Source organism: Biomphalaria glabrata, chromosome 8 (genome assembly GCF_947242115.1).
Source record: "Biomphalaria glabrata chromosome 8, xgBioGlab47.1, whole genome shotgun sequence".
NCBI lineage: Eukaryota > Metazoa > Mollusca > Gastropoda > Planorbidae > Biomphalaria > Biomphalaria glabrata.
Genome location: NC_074718.1, coordinates 44,208,357 through 44,229,527, shown reverse-complemented (window position 1 = coordinate 44,229,527; position 21,171 = coordinate 44,208,357). Strand labels below are relative to the sequence as shown.

Here is a 21,171-nt window from a genome sequence, read left to right as displayed (position 1 = left end):
CTTTGGTCTAAATAGTTTCATTTGAATGCTTCCACTACGTCCCTTCTTTCCTTCACTTCTGCCAACGTTGTAAGGACTAGAATAAGTTAAAAGCAAATTTCTAATGAAGGTCTTCCAAAAAAAAAAACACAAAAAAAAAAACAACAGAAACTAGACAGAATTATTATATAAAGTGAGAAAATATAAAGAGATATAAACTTGTAAAATTCCCAAAATCAATGAAAAAAAAAAGAAAAGCATTTGTATAACCAATATAAAGTGACTGCCCACCAAAAGAGTTTTTAGTTTTTATTGCGCGGACGGGTGAAGATTTTGATTATAACAATGTATACAAGCTTTCCGTTTTGCCAAATATAAAAGATAAAAATGAAATGAGCTTTGAGATAAGTTTTTTTTTTTTGTGTTATTCTAGTTTTTAAACAACATGAAAGTCAAGAGTTTGTTCATCTTCCAACAGATGGCTTCCTGTAAATTACTAAAAGACTTTTGATCCAAAAATACCCAACAAAATCAATTCTGTTTTTTTCAATTTAATTTTGTCACATTTGATAGGCTCATCATCAATCATCTAAAAGAATTAAGTTAAAAAAATTTCTTTTTAAAATTAATTTATAATTCCTTTAAGGCTATCAATGCTCTTGTGCCTGGAAGGTTTAAATTTTTACAAAATTTGAATCGAGCTATTTTACGAATATTTTTTTGGTGGGCAGTCAAGTTAGACTATGAAGCTGCTGGTCACTAGAATAAGATGTGAGTTATTACAAGTGTTATTATTATGCTCATTGGAGTATACCCTTAGATGCATTCAAAAATCTCCTGCGCCTGGCATGGTATGCACACTTGGGGCACCCTGAAAGCAAGTGGCAGCTTCAAACAAGAGTTTATAAAAGTCACTGATTTATTCCTGAGAGCTTATTTTGCTTAGACTGAATCCAAAAAGGTCAATACTGATCAATGGCAAGAAATGAACATGAAAGTTTGGGCAAAATTTGTGTCTATTTACATACAATATTTTAAAATGCTAGCATCATGTGTCTATAAAGAAATGTATTGTATTTTTAAGACATTTATTTTGAGTGGGATTGCTTAAGATTTAGAAAAATATACAGCATGTGATGAACATCTAGATAAAACATTTCAAATACTTCATTGAAAAGAGAAGCTTTGCAAACACGTTCATGAAATGACGACTCACCCCCTCCAGCGTAAGCTCTTTGTGTATAGGCCGAGACAGTGTAGCTGGTGCTACGAGCGTGGTGAGCCTGGGCATGTTTGGGTGCAGTGATTGCGCTCCTTCGGGAGTCTCCGAAATCTTTAGCAAGGTTGGGAGTAGACATGAAGAGCTCTCTCATAAAGTCAATAGGTCTAAACTCAAGGTCAAGGTTATCGATAGAAGCCTCTAGGGTCAGCATCATCTCAGTCACATAGCCCTGGTTGAAATAGAATGAATTTAAAAAAAAAAGATGAACTCAGTGATGACGCAAGTTGGATGAGTGGCTAAGTACTCAAATGCCTAACCAATGGTCACAGGGTTATTATGGTGAAGGTTCCAGAATTTTTGACTTGAGATAGTGTAAATTGTGTCACTGAGATCACACAGCTAGGAAAATGGGAAAAATAAAGTTGGCAGAGTGAAAGAAAGTACAGAAAGGATTGCATTGACAAAGTGAAACTAGAAAGAGGCACAATGGATTATCTAAGTGATGGCAAAGTCAATACTGTTTGCAGATGGTATGACCCAGCATTGTTCATGTTGTATCATCTTATGTTGATGTTCGTCCCTGTGTCCTGTCAATTTTTATTTGCAGAACATCCAAATACAATAGCCAAATATAATCAGAAGCTACAATTTCATTATAGGTGTAGACAGAGCTGATAAATATTGGGCATCAGAGCCCATCCTGCTGAGCCTAGCTGAAAAGGAAGACCTTCTTAAAAAGGCAACATTGATTCAAGTGATATTCAAAGAAGAAAAGCAAACAAATTGTTCTCAATGTCACACGAATACAACATTTCAATGTGAAAAATATGATTCTGCCTCGTGAAATGCTCCGCTGGAAATCAAATCAGATAGCTGGTAATAATTTTATTTTATAGTACTGGATTCGCCTATTGTTCATATCTCAGCGGAATGTAATACATATTTTTTCTTCTCAAATTCTTATTTCTTATAATTTTCTACATAAGATATATGAATTTCATAAAAAAAAAAAACTAAAAAAAAATGGCAACCTTTGGTATAAATGGGTACATTTTTTTTTTTTTTTTTAAAATAAGGTTCACTTACATAAATATCTAAAAGTTAAAAAAGTAGGGTGCAATAAATTTGAGTTGTATATTTTTTTTACTTATGTTAACATAATGTACGTACTTGCATGTCTTCTCCTTGCTCAGCCACGGTCTCAACAAGCCGAGAAAGTATGTCTGACAACATCTGGGTGGATGGACGAATCAGGAGGGCTCTCAGGATCTGAAATGATCTACCAGCGTAGTGGCGGGATGAACAGGACAGGGCCAACTGTAGCGCCACAAGAGACCACCTCTGTTCTAGGAGGGCAAGGGGGGATAGCTCTTTGAAACATTTCACAGTGTACTTCAGGAAGTAGCCCAAGTGAGTGGCACTCTGGGTGTTTAACATTTTTGGTGTAATGTCTTCTGAACTCCATAGTGGTCTCCCTTTCCTTTAATAATTGAATGGATATTATATATAAGATATTTTAATGCCAAAAACAAACAAACCCCACAATATAAACAATACAAAACAAGCAAAATAAAAAAAAATTCTTTTTAAAAAAAAAACAAAGTTTATATGAGGTGTACTTTTATCAATTAGTTTGGATCAGTCATGTAATTAAATTTGTAATAGATCTAGACCAACAACAATAAATCTGTGCAATTAGAAATATTTTTAACAATTGTTTTTGTTTAGCGCTGCTATTTCATGCTTTTAGCTTTCCCAATACGCTATGATCCTATCACTTTTCTGGACCAGTTAGAAAGGGGTATGGGGAAAAAGAAGGGGGGTATCTGGGTCGTTGCTTTTAAAATATATTTATTTTTAAAAGCGAGCGAAATGAATGCAAACTCGAAGGCTAAGGCCACCTCAAGCCAAAACAATAACCATTGTGCCAGGGAGCTGCATATGAGAATTGGTTTTATAAATATTTGCACATTTTTTCTAAAAACAATAAAGGGGACTTATTCAACTTGAACCTCTTTATCAGTCAAGGGAAATTTCTTTCCCTTGTTCGATAAACAAAGCAAAATAATTAATTGCCAATAGTTAATTAACAAATTGTTGGGTTTTTTTTATTGATCCTTGTGTGGCATGTAAAAGAAATAATTGTGCAAAATTTTTCAGCTTGGTCCCAAAAATCAAACCAAAAAAAAATAAGTCAGAGGATAGATCACAGATAAAAAAAAATTATCGCTTCATTACAACAAGAAAAATAAATTTAGGATTTTGTTTGTTTTGTTTTACATAATTCGGATGTTCCTTCAGAGTTGAAGATAGTTTACTTCCTAGACCCAACCTCCCGCAGGACGACGGGGGATGGGAGCGGGCAGGGTTTGAACCCTCGACTGTCGATAAATCAGAACGACAGTCCAGCGCGCAAACCGCACGACCAGGCAGCCATCTTTCTGGTGTGTATGCTCCTAAATTTTGTCAAAACCGTTTCCTACCTGGACTCCATAAAATTGAGCATGGCCCTGATGACTTCCTCAACCGTATTGAGCATCTCAGGATCTGTGTAGTCACTGGTGCTGTCTGGTGTGACAGTGGCACTGCTATCAATGCTGAATGTGGACTTGGTGATGTACTGGATGTAAGGGTCTCTGGAAGGGGTTTCTGGGGGATTTTAAAGTTAAAGTCTAACTTATCAGAGTATCATCAAAACATTTGTTACTTATCAGAGTATCATCAAAACATTTGTTACTTATCAGAGTATCATCAAAACATTTTTATTTATCAGAGTATCATAAAACATGTTACTTATCAGAGTATCATCAGAACACTTTTACGTATCTGAGTATCATAAAAACAATTGTTAATTATCAGAGTATCATCAAAACAGTTTTACTTTTTCAAAATATCATAAAAAATATTTCTACATATCAGAGTATCATCAAAACATTTTTACTTTACCAGAGTATCATAAAAACATTTTTACTTATCAGAGTATCATAAAAATGTTAAATATAGTAAATTTTATTTTGGAATAGGAAATGTATTTCCTATATTTTGGAATAGGAAATGTATTTTTCCATTTGCACTGTATAAAATTGTAAACTTTATCACTTTGGCATGTTTTATTTACTTCTAAATTATTATTATTATTATAGCTCTTATATAGCGCTACTTTCATGCTTATAGCATGCTCAGAGCGCTTTGGTCCAATCTCATTTGTGGACCGGTGGGGGGGGGGGGGGGAGTATCTAGGAGTTGGTTTTCCGTGCTGCCTTAAGCGCTCAGTAAACACAACTCTGCCCGAGTCGGGTGTTGCACCTCGAGCCCCCTTCTGGGTAGCCAAGACAAGCCAAGTTCAAGCGCACTTGGCCTCTCGACCAACATTGTATTTAGATTTAACATACGTGAAATGTGTACATGAATGTCTAGATGAAATTGATTTTATTTAAGCTGACGTGAAATGACCTTCCCATTTTGAGCTGGTATAACATGACCATTTCCTAAACTAGGTCAAGGTTTGCCTTTCAGTACTTAAGATCTATCAGGGCAGATGACGTAAGCCTCATCTGCATCTAGGGCCGATGGTTAACAAGAGTGTCATGAGGAAAGCACAAAGACCAACTGACTTTACTTCCCTGATGAATTAGGTGGCCTCTTCTTCTTCTAGCCAGCTTTTTGCTGCTGAGCTGTATTAGGTGGTCTCAGGGACATCCTAAAAATTCCAAAGTTCAAATTCAAACTGGAGACCGCTTGGTTTGGAAGCCAAGTGATTTACAGCATAGCCACCATGCCCATTACTTTCAAAAGGTAGCTGGTATAAAATTACTTCCATTTTCTATGTGAGATAAGAATCTTTGACTTCCAATTAGTCATTAACTTACCTAGTGTAAGCTGAGCATCTCTATCTTCTGAGATGACCTTCAATGTGTCTGCCACTGAGCTTCTGTATGACAGCAGCAGACGTGATGTTGTTTGAGAGACTTGCTCCTGGGAGGCAGCCAGCAACAGAAGATTCTGCAGCAATTTCTTGCAGTGCTCATAAACTAGAGCTCTAGAATGATCCAAGCCTAAACCCAAATAGGAAATAAAGTCAACACAGGCCATTGAAATTCTCATTTAAATTAGAGTAAATAAAACAACATAAGTTCTTTTATTATAGTTGACAATAATATCAACCTCTACATTTAAGAGTAGTTCAACCTATCAGTCAATATGTTCCAAGGCCAACTGCTATGTTGTTATTCAGGTGGACTTACCCAGGAATATAATGTGTAACATGAGAGGAAGGTGAGGTGACCAGTCCACTTCCATACCATCCAAAACCAGATCACAAAGAAACATGACAGCAATGTTACTTCTGAAAGTCAAACATCAATAGTTTAGCAACAATGTCATCATAACCATCAAAGCAAACTAAAGATTGAATTTTGTTGAGGAACTACTAAACTATTTACAGAACATAAATGTATGCATGTAATTTATATTTTCAATCAGAGACAAAAAAAGATATTGTTATCTTTAAAAAAAAAAAATTAAAAATTAAAAATTCAGGCTAAAAAGTTTCTAGTGAAACATAAAGATAGACAGTTTCTAGTGGAATATAAAGATTGATATTTCTAGTGGAACATACAGATTGAAAGTTTCTAGTGGAACATAAAGATTGAAAGTTTCTAGTGGAACATAAAGATTGAAAGTTTCTTGTGGAACATAAAGATTGATATTTCTAGTGGAACATAAAGATTGAAAGTTTCTAGTGGAACATAAAGATTGAAAGTTTCTAGTGGAATATAAAGATTGAAAGTTTCTTGTGGAACATAAAGATTGATATTTCTAGTGGAACATAAAGATTGAAAGTTTCTAGTGGAACATAAAGATTGAAAGTTTCTTGTGGAACATAAAAGATTGATATTTCTAGTGGAACATAAAGATTGAAAGTTTCTAGTGGAACATAAAGATTGAAAGTTTCTAGTGAAACATAAAGATTGAAAGTTTCTAGTGAAACATAAAGATTGAAAGTTTCTAGTGGAACATAAAGATTGAAAGTTTCTAGTGGAACATAAAGATTGAAAGTTTCTAGTGGAACATAAAGATTGAAAGTTTCTAGTGGAACATAAAGATTGAAAGTTTCTAGTGGAACATAAAGATTGAAAGCTTCTAGTGAAACATAAAGATTGAAAGTTTCTAGTGAAACATAGAGATTGAAAGTTTCTAGTGGAACATAAGGATTGAAAGCTTCTAGTGAAACATAAAGATTGAAAGTTTCTAGTGAAACATAAAGATTGAAAGTTTCTAATGGAATATAAAGATTGATATTTCTAGTGGAACATAAAGATTGAAAGTTTCTAGTGGAACATAAAGATTGAAAGTTTCTAGTGGAACATAAAGATTGAAAGTTTCTAGTGGAACATAAAGATTGAAAGTTTCTAGTGAAACATAAGGATTGAAAGTTTCTTGTGGAACATAAAGATTGAAAGTTTCTAATGGAATATAAAGATTGATATTTCTAGTGGAACATAAAGATTGAAAGTTTCTAGTGGAACATAAAGATTGAAAGTTTCTAGTGGAACATAAAGATTGAAAGTTTCTAGTGAAACATAAAGATTGAAAGTTTCTAATGGAATATAAAGATTGATATTTCTAGTGGAACATAAAGATTGAAAGTTTCTAGTGGAACATAAAGATTGAAAGTTTCTAGTGGAACATAAAGATTGAAAGTTTCTAGTGGAACATAAAGATTGAAAGTTTCTAGTGAAACATAAGGATTGAAAGTTTCTTGTGGAACATAAAGATTGAAAGTTTCTAATGGAATATAAAGATTGATATTTCTAGTGGAACATAAAGATTGAAAGTTTCTAGTGGAACATAAAGATTGAAAGTTTCTAGTGGAACATAAAGATTGAAAGTTTCTAGTGGAACATAAAGATTGAAAGTTTCTAGTGAAACATAAAGATTGAAAGTTTCTTGTGGAACATAAAGATTGAAAGTTTCTAAAGGAATATAAAGATTGATATTTCTAGTGGAACATAAAGATTGAAAGTTTCTAGTGGAACATAAAGATTGAAAGTTTCTAGTAGAACATAAAGATTGAAAGTTTCTAGTGAAACATAAAGATTGAAAGTTTCTTGTGGAACATAAAGATTGAAAGTTTCTAGTGGAACATAAAGATTGAAAGTTTCTAGTGGAACATAAAGATTGAAAGTTTCTAGTGGAACATAAAGATTGAAAGTTTCTAGTGGAACATAAAGATTGAAAGTTTCTAGTGGAACATAAAGATTGAAAGCTTCTAGTGAAACATAAAGATTGAAAGTTTCTAGTGAAACATAAAGATTGAAAGTTTCTTGTGGAACATAAAGATTGAAAGTTTCTAGTGGAACATAAGGATTGAAAGTTTCTTGTGGAACATAAAAATCATTAAATAATTGAAGCAGTCATTTAGCAAAGGTTCAGTAAAGTTGTTATTGCCAGAAGTGGTTATTATTATAAGCCCTCCATTATAACATGCTTCCAATAGAGTGTTTTTCAAATAGCCTCTGATAACCAGTCCAACTCCTGTCCTTCACTTGTGGCTCAAATATTGGATCTGGTGGAATTGTTATCACTGACAGGAGAGGCAAAGGCGAGCAACTGAAGCCTAAACCTAGCTTTGGGTAGGAAAACCTAGGACAAGGAAGACCCTTAGGTGACTTGCACCACACAGTGCTACACTGTGGAAGAATCTGCAATGCTGCTGACCCCAAACCATACTGGGTACCTGCCATTCCTTTGGACACATCGCTAAATTGAGAAGGGGGACTGTGCGAGCAACATCGACCATAGCTGATGCCCAGGTATTCATCTCATTTCCCTGAGATGAATGAGCCACAGCCGCTCCACATGATAGAATTTAGCAAATGATAGATATTGAAAAAAAAAAGTTTTGCCTGTGAAATCCAGGAGTGGGAGTGAAGTTCTCTGGAAGACATTCATTCAGGGGGGCAAAATATCCTCCATAGGCTGGCATGGGAAGTGGGTAGGGTGCTGGTGATTCACTCCTCCTCATCTCTACTCCAATTCTGGATGGCGCTGGACCAATCACATCATCATCTGGACAGTGGACAACATCAAAACAATATTAGGTCGTCAAGGCAATATTCATTTTTTATAATTTTTAAACTTATTTAGTTGCCTTAGTGGCCAAGCCCTTGTCCATAGACAGTTCTAAGATGTGATGAGAGTTACATTGAACACAACCATTCAAAAGAAGAAAGAACTGGATTAGTTTTAAAAAAAATTATAATCCTAAGTTTCTGAATAAAAATAAACATAAACATTCAAAGTCAACATGGTAAAAATTTTCTCCACTTTCTGCTGACACCATCCTGTATTTGCACTATTACATTCAGAAAAGTATTCCCAGAAAATTTACATAAGGGAATAAAACATAGGCCTGAAACCCAGGCATCAGATCACAAACTCATACCAAAATGGAATTAACAATACCTACCTCCAGGCTGTTCAGCTGTAGAACCTGTACTGTTGCTGTTGATACTTCTCAAGGAAGCTGTTGAATTAGTCCTTGGAGTGCTGAAACAGTTTATCAAGTATAAAAAAATTCTTATCGTCTGCATAGTTAAAACATTATTTTATTGCACTTATCTAAACTTTACAAACATTTTTATAGTCATGACCATAATACATAAAAAAATATGTAAGGTCGTAGAAACTAAAGATCATGACTCAATGGTTTGGCAAACACTGCCCTAAATATTACCAGCAAAATTATTTTCAAAGATAACTGTTTAGCAGAAGAGACTTTTGTGTAGATTCTATTCTGTAGGTTAAGACAAATTCTTCATGAAATCAAAAAGTCAAAAGAATGTCATGGAGCACAGCACAATGCCGTTACCTCTCATGTTGAACATCATCATTAGCACTGTGTCGCTTTGTATGCAGTATTCCTTTCTCCAACTGGTAGTCCATGGGTGGGCTGACCTGCTTCTCATCATCGGCAGCATTATTTCCAGAAGCCATTTTCTTAATACTGGACAACCGATAAAATGGTGGAGTCTGTGTTCTTTCTATGTTGACATTGAGAGTCTCCACAGTCTACAAATAAAGATATACTTCAGTTTCAAGAAAATCAAATCTTTCTACTTTAAGAAAGAAATTCTTCAACATAAAGCTTGAGTAGGTAAACAAGAAGATTTAAAAACAATAAAATCTATTTCGCCACAAATATCTGTGAAACCTCTGACATACTTAAAGGTTACAGCCCAAGCTCAGTCTTTGTTCTTGATAATAGCAACATAAAAGCTTTTATAAACTTGCTTTTATCTAGTGCATCTTTCATGCTTACAACATAAGCAGTATGCTATGGTTCAATCTCTTTTGTGGACCAGTGGGGGAAAGAGATATTTCGGAGAAGGTTTCTGTGCTGCATTTAGGTGAGTCAGGGTTCAAACGCAAGCTCCCTTGTTAGGTAGTCAAGTGATAGCAAAACAGTTTTAGCATCTCAGCCACACATTCTACTTAATACATTAGTCTCTAGTTCCCCCATTAAATGTAAATATTAGTCTCTAGTTCCTCCATTAAATGTAAGTATTGGTCTCTAGTTCCTCCATTAAATGTAAGTATTAGTCTCTAGTTCCCCTATTAAATGTAAGTATTAGTTTCTAGTTCCCCCATTAAATGTAAGTATTAGTCTTTAGTTCCTCTATTAAATGTAAATATTAATCTCTAAAAATAAAAAGTAAAGTTCCCCTTTCAGACCTTGTGGTCTATAGGGCAGATGATGTAAAGGTGATCTGATTCTGTGGCCCACGGTTAACGAGGGTGTCATGTGACCAGCACAACGACCAACTGCCTTTACTTTTCCCCAACTAATGTCAGGTACCCATTAGAGCTGGGTGGACTCAGAGGCGCTAAAAATCCCAGTCTTCACCAGGATTCGAACCCGGAACCCCTGATTCAGAAGCCAAGCGCTTTAGCGCTCAGCTACCATGCCTCCATTAATCTCTAGTTCCCCCATTAAATGTAAGTATTAGTCTCCTATTCCTCTATTTAATGCAAGTAACACACTAGACTTCACCTGCAGTTCATTCATTAGCTCATCAACAAGTTTTTCAGGTTTGGCTCTCCCAAGGTAGGTCACAACTCTTTTAGCCTGGAGTGAAAAAAAAAAGTTTTAACTTAAACATTACGATGGTTAAATCAAAACTCAAACACTCTTACATGCTTAATAAAAACATTGGACAAACAAGTCAGGGTTTAAACTTTTCAAGGGGCAACCAAAAAAAGTTCTACTAATTTGATTGAATCTTTCATGTACAGAACTACATAGAACAACTTACTAGAATAAGACAAAAAAATTTATAGTTCCCCTTTTAGACCCTGTGGTCTATAGGGCAGATGATATAAAGGTCATCTTTTCTGTGGCCTACGGCTAATGAGGGTGTCATGTGGCCAGCACAATGACCAATCTCCTTTACTTTTCCCCAACTAATGTCAGGTACCCATTAGAGCTGGGTGGACTCAGAGGCAACCGGAGATCCCGAAATTAAAAATCCCATTCTTCACCAGGATTCGAATGCCGGACCCCGGTTCAGAAGCCAAGCGCTTTACCGCTCAGCCACCTCCTAGAATAAGTAAATGGTCTGTTTAAAATATTTGAACTAAAGAAAACAAAAAGTCCCACATGAAAACAGTTTGAAGACTTACATAAGGCAAGAGATCAGTGGCTGCAATGTTGGTGATGATAACCAAATATCTGATGATGACTTTAAGGTTCGACGGCCAACAGGAGACCAGCGCTGCCCATAAGGCTTCAATTTCCAGTGGGTGTTCATCTCCAAACTAAACAAAACATACAAGATTGTATTCTGGTTACTAAAATGTGCCCATCAATTTATTGGTTTATCTAATTTAAGTTTAGGCAGATGAAATATTTGACAACCGAGGCAATACAGAAATGTAACCTTCTGATTTTAGAAATCATTAAACAATCAAGCTGAATACATTATTTATAATATAATTATAGTTAAAAATAAATAAAGATGGCATTCAAATTGTTTTAGGTAAAAAAAATATATATGTATACTGTGAAATTAAAAAAAAAAAAATAAAAAAAAAATAGGCAACTGAAAATATGGCAGCTACAAAGTCAACACATATTAAAAAAACAACTTACTGTTACTGTCACATAAAATAAGTTATTCAGGACCATCTCAGTGGCCTGGGTTGAGCCCCAGCCCTCCCCCTTCAGTGGCGGAACAAAAACTTCTGATTGGGCGTCGCTAAGCCTGGTCAGAAATGAGGTCAAGGGTGATGTCTGGGGGAGAGAAGGGTCAACCAGCTCCATGTTGTGAAGCCAGGGAAGAAGGTATTTCAGCAAAGTCTGTCTGACTGATGGCCGTGCCGTATGGAATCTCTGAGTTATTTCTAAACAGACACAAAAATAATACAGATTTGTAGGTACTTTTATACTTTGAAAAAATAAAGTACGACATGCAAATAAATACCAGACTAAAAAATTCTTAACAATTAAAAGTGTTGGTACAAATCACAGAATGGTCTATGGCCTAACACTCGTTTAAATTTTTATTTCCAATTAGAGACATGAAATTATTCTGCTCTTTACCAAGAGGTCCATATAAGACATTGGCCCCAAATCACCCCAATAGAAAGAAAACTATATGGAGAGCTCCCTGATTTGGAAAACACTGCGCAGTTCATCTCATGTATTGGTCTAGTCATATGAACACTCCAACATAACAATGAGAACGATGAAGAAGAAGAAGAAGAGACATGAAATTATTCTCTGATGTTACTAACATGGCACTATTGTCAAACTAACCCTAACCCTAGCAAAGTATCTAATAAGGAAAGGAAGCCTGTGTTATTTTGGTATTGTAAAAAAAAAAGTTTTATTTATTAAACCATAACTAATTATATGCATAGTAAAATCAGAAATAACAAAAAATTAAACTATGATTTTTTAAAATAAAAATGCCACATTTCTTTTAAAAATAAATATGAAAAAAAAAAAAATACCATCAATACATATTAAAAAATCTTTTTAAAAAATTTGTATGTACCTGAAAACATTGGCATTGTCAAATCTGTGTGCATCCTGGCAAGTTGGTCAGATATAAAAATCTGGGAGTTGCAGTAGGAGACAGCTAGCAAAGTGTCATTTAGGGCAGTGAGAGGTGGAATAGATTCTTCGCTAGCATCTCTAAACACCGGAGCTACTTGGAAAAATCTGGACACAAAAATAAAATCATGTCTTTAGGCAATGTTAAGAATAATTAACACCATTTCAATCTTGTAGAAAAAAACTACAAAATAAAAATTGAAGCACCAGATAAATAAAATAAAAAAGAAAACTAAGAACAATGAGGAGAAACTTTCAATCTTTATGTTCCACAAGAAACTTTCAATCTTTATGTTCCACAAGAAACTTTCAATCTTTATGTTCCACAAGAAACTTTCAATCTTTATGTTCCACTAGAAACTTTCAATCTTTATGTTCCACTAGAAATATCAATCTTTTTGTTCAACTAGAAACTTTCAATCTTTATGTTCCACAAGAAACTTTCAATCTTTATGTTCCACAAGAAACTTTCAATCTTTATGTTCCACTAGAAACTTTCAATCTTTATGTTCCAAAAGAAACTTTCAATCTTTATGTTCCAAAAGAAACTTTCAATCTTTATGTTCCACAAGAAACTTTCAATCTTTATGTTCCACAAGAAACTTTCAATCTTTATGTTCCACTAAAAACTGTTGTTGTAAACTTGTTCCCCCCCCCCCCCCAAATGACCTTTTGTTTTCCCACGTGAAAAAATTTTTGAGTTGTGTTTGTGCTTGGAGGGAAACTGACCTGAGGGGTGTGTTGATGTGTTAACAGAGGAGTTATGAGTTTGGATTTCTTGATTGAGGATTGTTGTTTTTTTCTATTGTGTCAGTGAATAGGGACATGTAAATTCAATTTGGAGATTGTGACATTATTTCTTTTGATCGGGGATATTAATTGATCATAATTGGATTGTGCTTCTGCAATCAGAGAGATACCAGCGATCCTGAGAGCACGGTGAGTTATTTACTTTCGTTCAATCCCAGGTCGTAACACTATCCTACATAGCAACTAATTACCATTGAAATTACTGTTTGACGAACATGTTCGATTAACTTATTTTAACTATATGTCTAAATTATAATTCAAGATGTTGATTTAAAGTTTCAGTTTACCTGAGGTCCAGAAGATGTAACAGTTGTATGGCTGTTTCATGAGTAGACATTCGAGGACTTCCTACATTAAGGACGGCCAAGTTCAGCATCGCTACATGGTCACAGGGATATTCCCTAATTTTAAACAAGGGAATAGAGTTAAGATTTGCAAATATAATAATCACTATTATTGTTAGAATAGCAAATTTTTCTTAGTCTTAAGCCTTTAAACATCAGCCTAAATAAATTATATTATTAATATCATTTTGAGCACTTCCAATATTTAGGACAGCTAAGTTCAGCATCACTATATTGTCACAGGATATTCCCTAATAATTTACACAGCTGTAGAGTACCTACAGCATTCACAATTTTTGTACTAATAGCAGACTAAAATTTGTAGTTTTTTTTCATTTTTGTGTGGTTATTGCATTCTTTATTATTATTTTGCAATACCTTTTAAACTAGTTAAAACAAATTCATTTATATTAATATCTTTTCAACAAATGAATGCATTATTATCCAATGTCCTACCTGGTTTGGAAAACTGCAGCCAGTGCATTGAAGCATCCATCTGCCACTTCATTGTGACCAGTATAACACCTGTCTATCACCCAGTCAAGCAAAAGTTGTGTCTCTGAGTTGAAATCCAACAGCAGAAATACAGTTTCTTTAGCCAGCTCGTAGATCTGTCAGGGATGGTACATTTTTGTTTAATGCAAACTTTATAGAGAGCAAAGCTTTAAAGAGAGCAAATCTTTAGAATAACTTTAGGCCATTTTAAGGTCCAACAGTTAAAATAGTTGATCTACTGAAGTAATTAAAATAAATCACTTTGTTGTTTGAAATTAAAATAACTAGATGTTGCAGTTTTTATAAATTTATTTTACATATTCTATTACATGTTAATTTTAGTATTAAGAAAATATTAAGAAAATAATTTGCTCATTTTAAAAATGATAAGGTTTGTATTATTTTAAGTTTAATACATTATATTTTTTTCCCTTTATAGTATACTAAAAAAAACAATTATTTCATGCCAAGGATATGACAAAAAAAGTCTTAAATATTGCAGAAACATAATTGTAAAAGATTATCAACTGCCAGGATTTTGAAAAAAATGTAACTTAAAACTATTCAATTATCTAAAAGACCAACTAGATTGAGAAGGAAAACAAATGAGCTATTTCATCTAACTATTACAAAAAGACATTTAAAAAATCAGATATATCAATATCTTGAAAAGAGAAGAAACAAACAAAATGTCTGTCACCTCAATAGAAGCACAATTACATGTACTGAACTAACATTTAAAAAGTCAACCAATAATAAGTGCAGGATTGTAAACAAAACAAAAGTTTCTAAGAGCATATTGTCGTTTCAACCTGGATAATGTCTCTAGATAACAATCAATGACATAGAATCACAATGATATTTTTTCTTTTCTTTTCACTTAAAATTTTCTTTCAATATTTTTAAAATTAAAGACAAAAAATATACACAAAACAAAATTCAACAAACAGAAAGAAAAAAATGAAAGTCAACGAAGAGTAATAAATGTGTATAGTCCCATCCACTTTTCAAACAGATCAAAAAACAATTACACTGAATGGCTTGTTATAAACCAATTGCACAATAGAAATTGAAATGTTTTGTTCCTTAAAAAGAGTTGGAATTTTTAAAATGTCAACTATACACTCCTGTAAATAGAAACCATTAATGTTAAACCAAGGTACCAAAAGAAGAATCAAAAAGGAAAGAGGGAAATGGGTTGAGATATATGTCAGCATGGCAGCAGAGACTGGAACTTCTGGTCAACAGTAAAAACTATATCATGAAGGATATCCTCATTTTTGTTTTCTTTAAAGTCAGACATGCAAATGATGCGTTAATACAGTGGCTCTGATTTTACCACAATTTTTAGAGGTCAAAGACATGCTCATCAAAAAAAAATACATCCGACAAAATATTTTACCTATAACTAATTACATTTTTAAAGGTACATTTAGATAAAAAAAATGTATAAATAACCAACATTGAAAAAAAAAAGTTTTAAAAATTCCTTTTAAGCATAAAAGGTGTATATATAATCATTATGCAAACAGAATTATTTGTAGAAGCTTTTCGAATCATTTGACATGAACAGATTGTTTTAACATTAATCAGCCTTGTGAAATGTAATAATTTTCTAATCAGTGATAATTCATATGAGGAAAAGAAGCCAATTTTACAAGTAAATATGTTTTAATCATAATCGCCTGTAACAGCCATAAAAAGCAACACAAATCAAAGAGGTGCAATTGCAAGAACTTTTATACTTTTAATGTAAATATGTCAAGAAAAAGAAACATCTTAATAAATTTGAGGTCATTCTGATGATTATTTTATATAATATTTCCATTTCATAATCTAACATGTACCTAGAGAGTATTTTAAATCGCCAGGCAGCAAACATAAAACAATAATAGAAAAATATCAACTCTCAGACCAGACAGTCCGAAGAAAGGGAACAAAACAAATGAACTCTATATTATTATTTTTTTTTTTGTTCTTCTGCAATGCCAAAATGAAAAGTCAGCTTGCATGCCCCTTACCTTTGATTTCATCTAGTTGGCATAGCAAAGAAAAGTTAAGTTAAAAAAAAATATATTTCAATGCATCACTATTAATTACTGAATATGTCTCTCTTCTAAGTTTTCTAGATGAAGAAAGAATTTGAAGATATTTCCCTAACTGCACTTGAAAATGATAAGAAATATAATCTGAATGAATTTTTTTTTTTATATAATCTTTTATCAAATCTTTTAAATTAAGATTTTCCATTACCCAAATGTAAAAGAATTTTGTAATTGAGTTACAGTCTTAACTTTTTAATATTTGTTTAAACTTCAAAAAGTATGTTTTTGTTGTAGTTATAAATTAGTTTTATAATTTTATAAATTAAATCTACTTGTGGTTTGTTCAAAATTATGAACTATTGTTGTTGTTTTTCAAGATAGCATGAGCAAATGCTAAATGAAAAAATAAAAAATTGGACAAAACAGAAAATGAAGATGTTTACAGTATTCTAATAAAAATGCAAAAAAAAAAATATATGTTGAATGACAGAAGAAGTCAAAGAGAGCATGAAGACTGAAGACAAAAGTTTCAACAACTTACTTTCTCATCCTGGGAACTCAGCAATGTGTCCAGCCAATGGTAGATATAGCCATCATCATTTAGTCCATTGGGATCAAAGACTTTCCCACAGCAGAGAACAGCTGACATGGCGCGGACGGCTGAGATCTCCTGTTCACTCCATTTGTCCTCTTTGTTGTGTCTACAACAATAATAGCAACAATACATCACAGTCGCACAGCAATGGGTGGCATTGACGCAAAGTGAAAAAGAGCAGAAAAATAATTAAAAGAAGAATCATGCACGGAACAAACAAGAGGATTTAGTAACCAAAAATACATTAAAAATAATCACTATAAAGAGAGTTGCAAAACAGACCTTCATCAACAGATGCTTGAGAAATATCCTAAAAATACACTGGTATGACAAAGTAGAAAACACCAAACTGTGGGAGATGAGTGGCCAAAAAAATATAGAAGTGCAGATCTTAGGGAGGAAGTGGAGATGGATTGGTCACACCCTTAGCAAAGATACCAGCAACAGAGCTAGGCAGGGCTTAGAGTGGAACCCCTAGGGAACAAGACGCAGAGGAAGACCAAAAAGAACATGGCGATGCAGTGTACTTGAAGAAGCAGAGAAGACCGGGAAGAGCTGGGAAACCATAAAAAAACTAGCAAGAGACCGTGGAGAGTGGCGTGTTTTTGTCGAGGCCCTATGTTCCATGAGGAACTCAAAGGAGTGATGATGATGATGAAAACTAGTGGGTCATAATGGTACAGGTTGGGTTGTTAAAAAGTTTGACCATCATAATAGGGTGATGACCACATTAGTCATCCAGAAGGCCAATGTTTGGTTGCACACTTGGCAAGCTATTCCAGCTGGAAGTTTGCACAGATTAGGTTATTCCACAAAGATGAACATCCCCAGTAAATGAGACAATATTAGAAAGAAGAGCTCAATATTTCCATCAATTTAAAATAAATTATCCATTTGATAAAAGAGCAATTCTTAGATTTCTACCTTTTTTCTCCTGGTCCATAAGGCAAGTTAAAATGACCACTCCAATTGGCAAACAAATGAAACAGACTGTAGCGCAGGTCTCTGGACAGTAAGTTTTTTCTGTACTCCACTGAAACAGTAAAACATTTGGCTTATCTATAGTTTTAGGGTGAAGAACTCTTCAGCAAAAAAAGTTTAATAACCTTTTTTTTTATTGTTAAAGCAGATTAGCAATGTGCAAGACACTAAGTCTTGAGCTTTGCACTGAAAATGTTAATTCTTATCTTATCTTATAGAATACAGACGTTACTTCAAGCATCATGCATGTAGTCATGCATATTAACCAATGACCTAAATTCTGCCAATAATTACGATGATAAAGTGTTTTTCTAATAAGCAGAGAAAAATTTGGGGGTGTGGTGGCTGAATGGTCAAGTGCTTGGCTTACAAACCTGGGGATCAGAGGTTCAAATCTTGGTGAAGATTGAGATTTTTACTTATACGATTTTTAGGACGCCCCTGAGTCCACCTAACTCTAATGGGTACCTGATTTAGTTAGGGAAAGTAAACGTGGTTGGTCAGTGTGCTGGTCACATGACACCCTTGTTAACTCTTGGCCATAAAAACAGATGACCTTTACACCCTCTGCCCTATTAATCGCAAGGTCTGAAAGGGGTACTTTTAATAAAATAGAAAAATTGGACTAGTATTGTGCCATTCATGTATGTGTTCTAGTATTAAACTAGAAGAACTATTTTGTCTGATGCTTGAATTTAAATAAAAAGAAACAATTCTCAACAAAACTGAGCTCACTTGGAGTATTACAAATTAAGTGTTGAATAAATCCACTGAAGTGCAGTCTAATTTCTTGCAGTATTGGCAAGTCTCTGTCATTTTCCCCCTCTAAGTATTGGCGAGCTCCATCAATGTAATCCACAAACATAGAGGTCAGTGAGCCTGTCTCCATGTCAATAATGCCTGACTCACTGATAACAAAAAACATAATATCAAAATGAAAATGAGTTCTTTGAGAACTAAATACATTAGAAATTAATCTGAAAGTAAAATTTATTCATAAAACTAAATATCCTTATTAAATCGGAGTATGGACAAATACTTATGCTGTATAAAATCTTTTATAATAACATAGCATTATTGAGTATTAGGACAAAATCTAAGTAAAAAAAAAATCTTGTGCCAATAATTTTTCTATAATATTATTATCTGAGAGTTTTAGAACAGCTATTACATACTTAATATAATAATTCCCAAGGTATATTAGCACATCAATGACAAGGTGACCAAACAATTTAGTTTTTACAAAGCTTATATCAACTCTGTTTGGTAAAAAGTTTGTACATGTTATTTCTCCCACACCCAATCTCAGATAAAAATTATTTCTTTTACCTGACTACATAAGAATTTAAAAAAATTAACCAATTAGTTAATTAACTATTGGTAATTAATTGTTTTGTTTGGTATCTTGAACAAGGGAAAGACATTTTTTTATGCATTTAAAAAAAACAATCATGTAAACATTCACCAAAATTGTTCCTTCTTCTTTACCCCTTCCAAACAAGTGATAAGATCATAATGCATTGAGAAAGCTAAAAGCTTAACAAAAATATTTCTAATCACACAGTGTTATTATGTCTAGGTCAATCATACATTTATTTCATATGATCCAAACTAATTGATACAATTACACTTAATATAATAAGCTTTGTTGTTTTTAAAATATTTTTTAAAAGTTTTTCTTGTTAGCGAAATCTCTATTTATCTCTAGACAAATGATCCCACAAGAAGTGATCTAAAGTGAATGTAAGAGAAGTTCTATAGAAAAGTATTCACATAACACACAGTAAGCATCTTTCTGTTCATCTCGGTAAACAAGTCTTTGCTTTGTTGTGCGAGGGCAAAGAGTCACATTGACCTTTAGACTTGTCGATCAACCCAAAACTTACTTCTGAGCAAAAGCTTTATTTTCAGCCATCAGTTCAAAGATGTGCGCCAACTGTACTCTCAGGATGTCTCTCTTTCTTCGGCGTCTCAAATTGTCTTGTTTTTTGTCGATGGCCTCTTTTAAAAAGGGAAGCAATTCCTCGGCTAAATCCCTGTATGGAAATGGGATAATCAGTTCACATTTAACTCACAAATAAACTCTGCACTCTATCCAGAAGAACTGAAGAAATTAATTGTAAATAAAATAAATGAGAAATGGAAGAGTTTCATTCAAATCACAAGAAAGATGACGCTTACTATAAGCTATCCCGACAAGACCAACGTCTAATCTTTCGACTCAGGACCGGACACAACAGAATGCGACAACACATGTACCGGAAGCTCAAAATTGGAACCAGTGAAATCTGCCCATGTGGAGTATCACCAGAGAATGCCGACCACGTCCTCCAAAACTGCTCTCTTTACCACGAGGCCTGTATAAGACATTGGCCCCAAATCACCCCAATAGAAAGAAAACTATATGGAGAGCTCCCTGATTTGGAAACCACTGCGCAGTTCATCTCTTGTATTGGTCTAGTCATATGAACACTCCAACATAACAATGAGAACAATGAAGAAGAAGAAGTTCACATTTAACTATTCTAAAGACAATGAAACTGTGAGCCAAGTTATCAATGAGGAAATAAAAAAAGCAATATAATTAAAGGAATGAATACAAACAAAACCTACCATGAATTTCAAATAATGCCACATAAGTGAATGAATGATTGATTATATTGACAAGGGTGCCTTGTGGCCAGAACAACGTCCAACCGCCTTTACTTTTCCCCAAAAAATGTCAGGTACCCAATAGAGCAGGGTGGACTCAAAAGTTGCCCTAAAGATCCCGAAATAAAAAAATCCTAGTCTGCATCAGGATTTGAACTGGGGACCCTTTGGTTTGGAAGCCAAGCATTTTACCACTGAGCCACCGCAACTCATAAAGGGGTGATTATATTGATCACTCATATTTTGTGAACTACACTTAAAATACACTAGATAAAGAAAGTTTGACTAACTTAAAAACTCCAGGGTTGCAGTAACCTAAGCCATTAACAATGGTGTCTCTCAAGTCAGAGCTGTCACATCTCATCAAGGGGACCAGCCGTTGGAATAAATTTGAAGCAGTGCATGCCTGAATAGTGGGAGACTTGTCTGAGGTTGATTCAGGAGAGGAGGCCACACTGTGGACATGAAGGTATGCATTAATATAAATATGCGTTCAATTAGTTGACTAAATGTAATACTGCACTGAAAATGACCTCTATGACGCTGGAAATAAAGATGGAATAATGTGTAGTCAAATTTTAATCGCTGATCCATCTTTCAATACTTGGCATTATTAAAAATACTTCTAATTTAGATGGAAAAAATATGTATCTAATAATTTTTTTGATTAATAAACTTGCTCCAATCCAACTAAAATTCAGCTAGTATTGGCCAATTGATAATGTGTAGGCCACAAATGCAACATTTGCTAATGAATCCAGCAATTTTTAATTTAAAAAAAAAAAAAGTAAAGTTCCCCTTTCAGACCTTGTGGTCTATAGGGCAGATGATGTAAAGGTCATCTGATTCTGTGGCCAACGGTTAACGAGGGTGTCATGTGGCCAGCACAACGACCAACCGCCTTTACTTTTCCCAAACTGATGTCAGGT

General features: G+C 34.0%; 1 protein-coding gene across 5 annotated transcripts in view; it reads right to left on the bottom strand.

Annotated features, from left to right (window-relative positions):
* The window catches only part of LOC106063897 (protein furry homolog), a 67,455-nt gene that overhangs the window by 28,606 nt on the left and 17,678 nt on the right, over positions 1–21,171 (bottom strand). For 3 of the 5 annotated variants that reach the window (XM_056037666.1, XM_056037668.1, XM_056037667.1), the window contains exons 25-44: positions 20,533–20,697; positions 19,477–19,626; positions 18,326–18,498; positions 17,534–17,642; positions 16,556–16,715; positions 13,931–14,085; positions 13,418–13,531; positions 12,262–12,428; positions 11,355–11,605; positions 10,886–11,020; positions 10,257–10,331; positions 9,075–9,274; positions 8,673–8,752; positions 8,110–8,272; positions 5,446–5,546; positions 5,071–5,256; positions 3,685–3,850; positions 2,372–2,681; positions 1,196–1,430; positions 794–850 (exon numbers count right to left, since the gene is read on the bottom strand). In XM_056037666.1, coding sequence (XP_055893641.1) covers positions 794–850; positions 1,196–1,430; positions 2,372–2,681; positions 3,685–3,850; positions 5,071–5,256; positions 5,446–5,546; positions 8,110–8,272; positions 8,673–8,752; positions 9,075–9,274; positions 10,257–10,331; positions 10,886–11,020; positions 11,355–11,605; positions 12,262–12,428; positions 13,418–13,531; positions 13,931–14,085; positions 16,556–16,715; positions 17,534–17,642; positions 18,326–18,498; positions 19,477–19,626; positions 20,533–20,697 — 3,152 coding nt within the window. The remainder of the gene's footprint in view (positions 1–793; positions 851–1,195; positions 1,431–2,371; positions 2,682–3,684; positions 3,851–5,070; positions 5,257–5,445; positions 5,547–8,109; positions 8,273–8,672; positions 8,753–9,074; positions 9,275–10,256; positions 10,332–10,885; positions 11,021–11,354; positions 11,606–12,261; positions 12,429–13,417; positions 13,532–13,930; positions 14,086–16,555; positions 16,716–17,533; positions 17,643–18,325; positions 18,499–19,476; positions 19,627–20,532; positions 20,698–21,171) is intronic. The other 2 variants (XM_056037670.1, XM_056037671.1) reach the window with 1 other exon arrangement.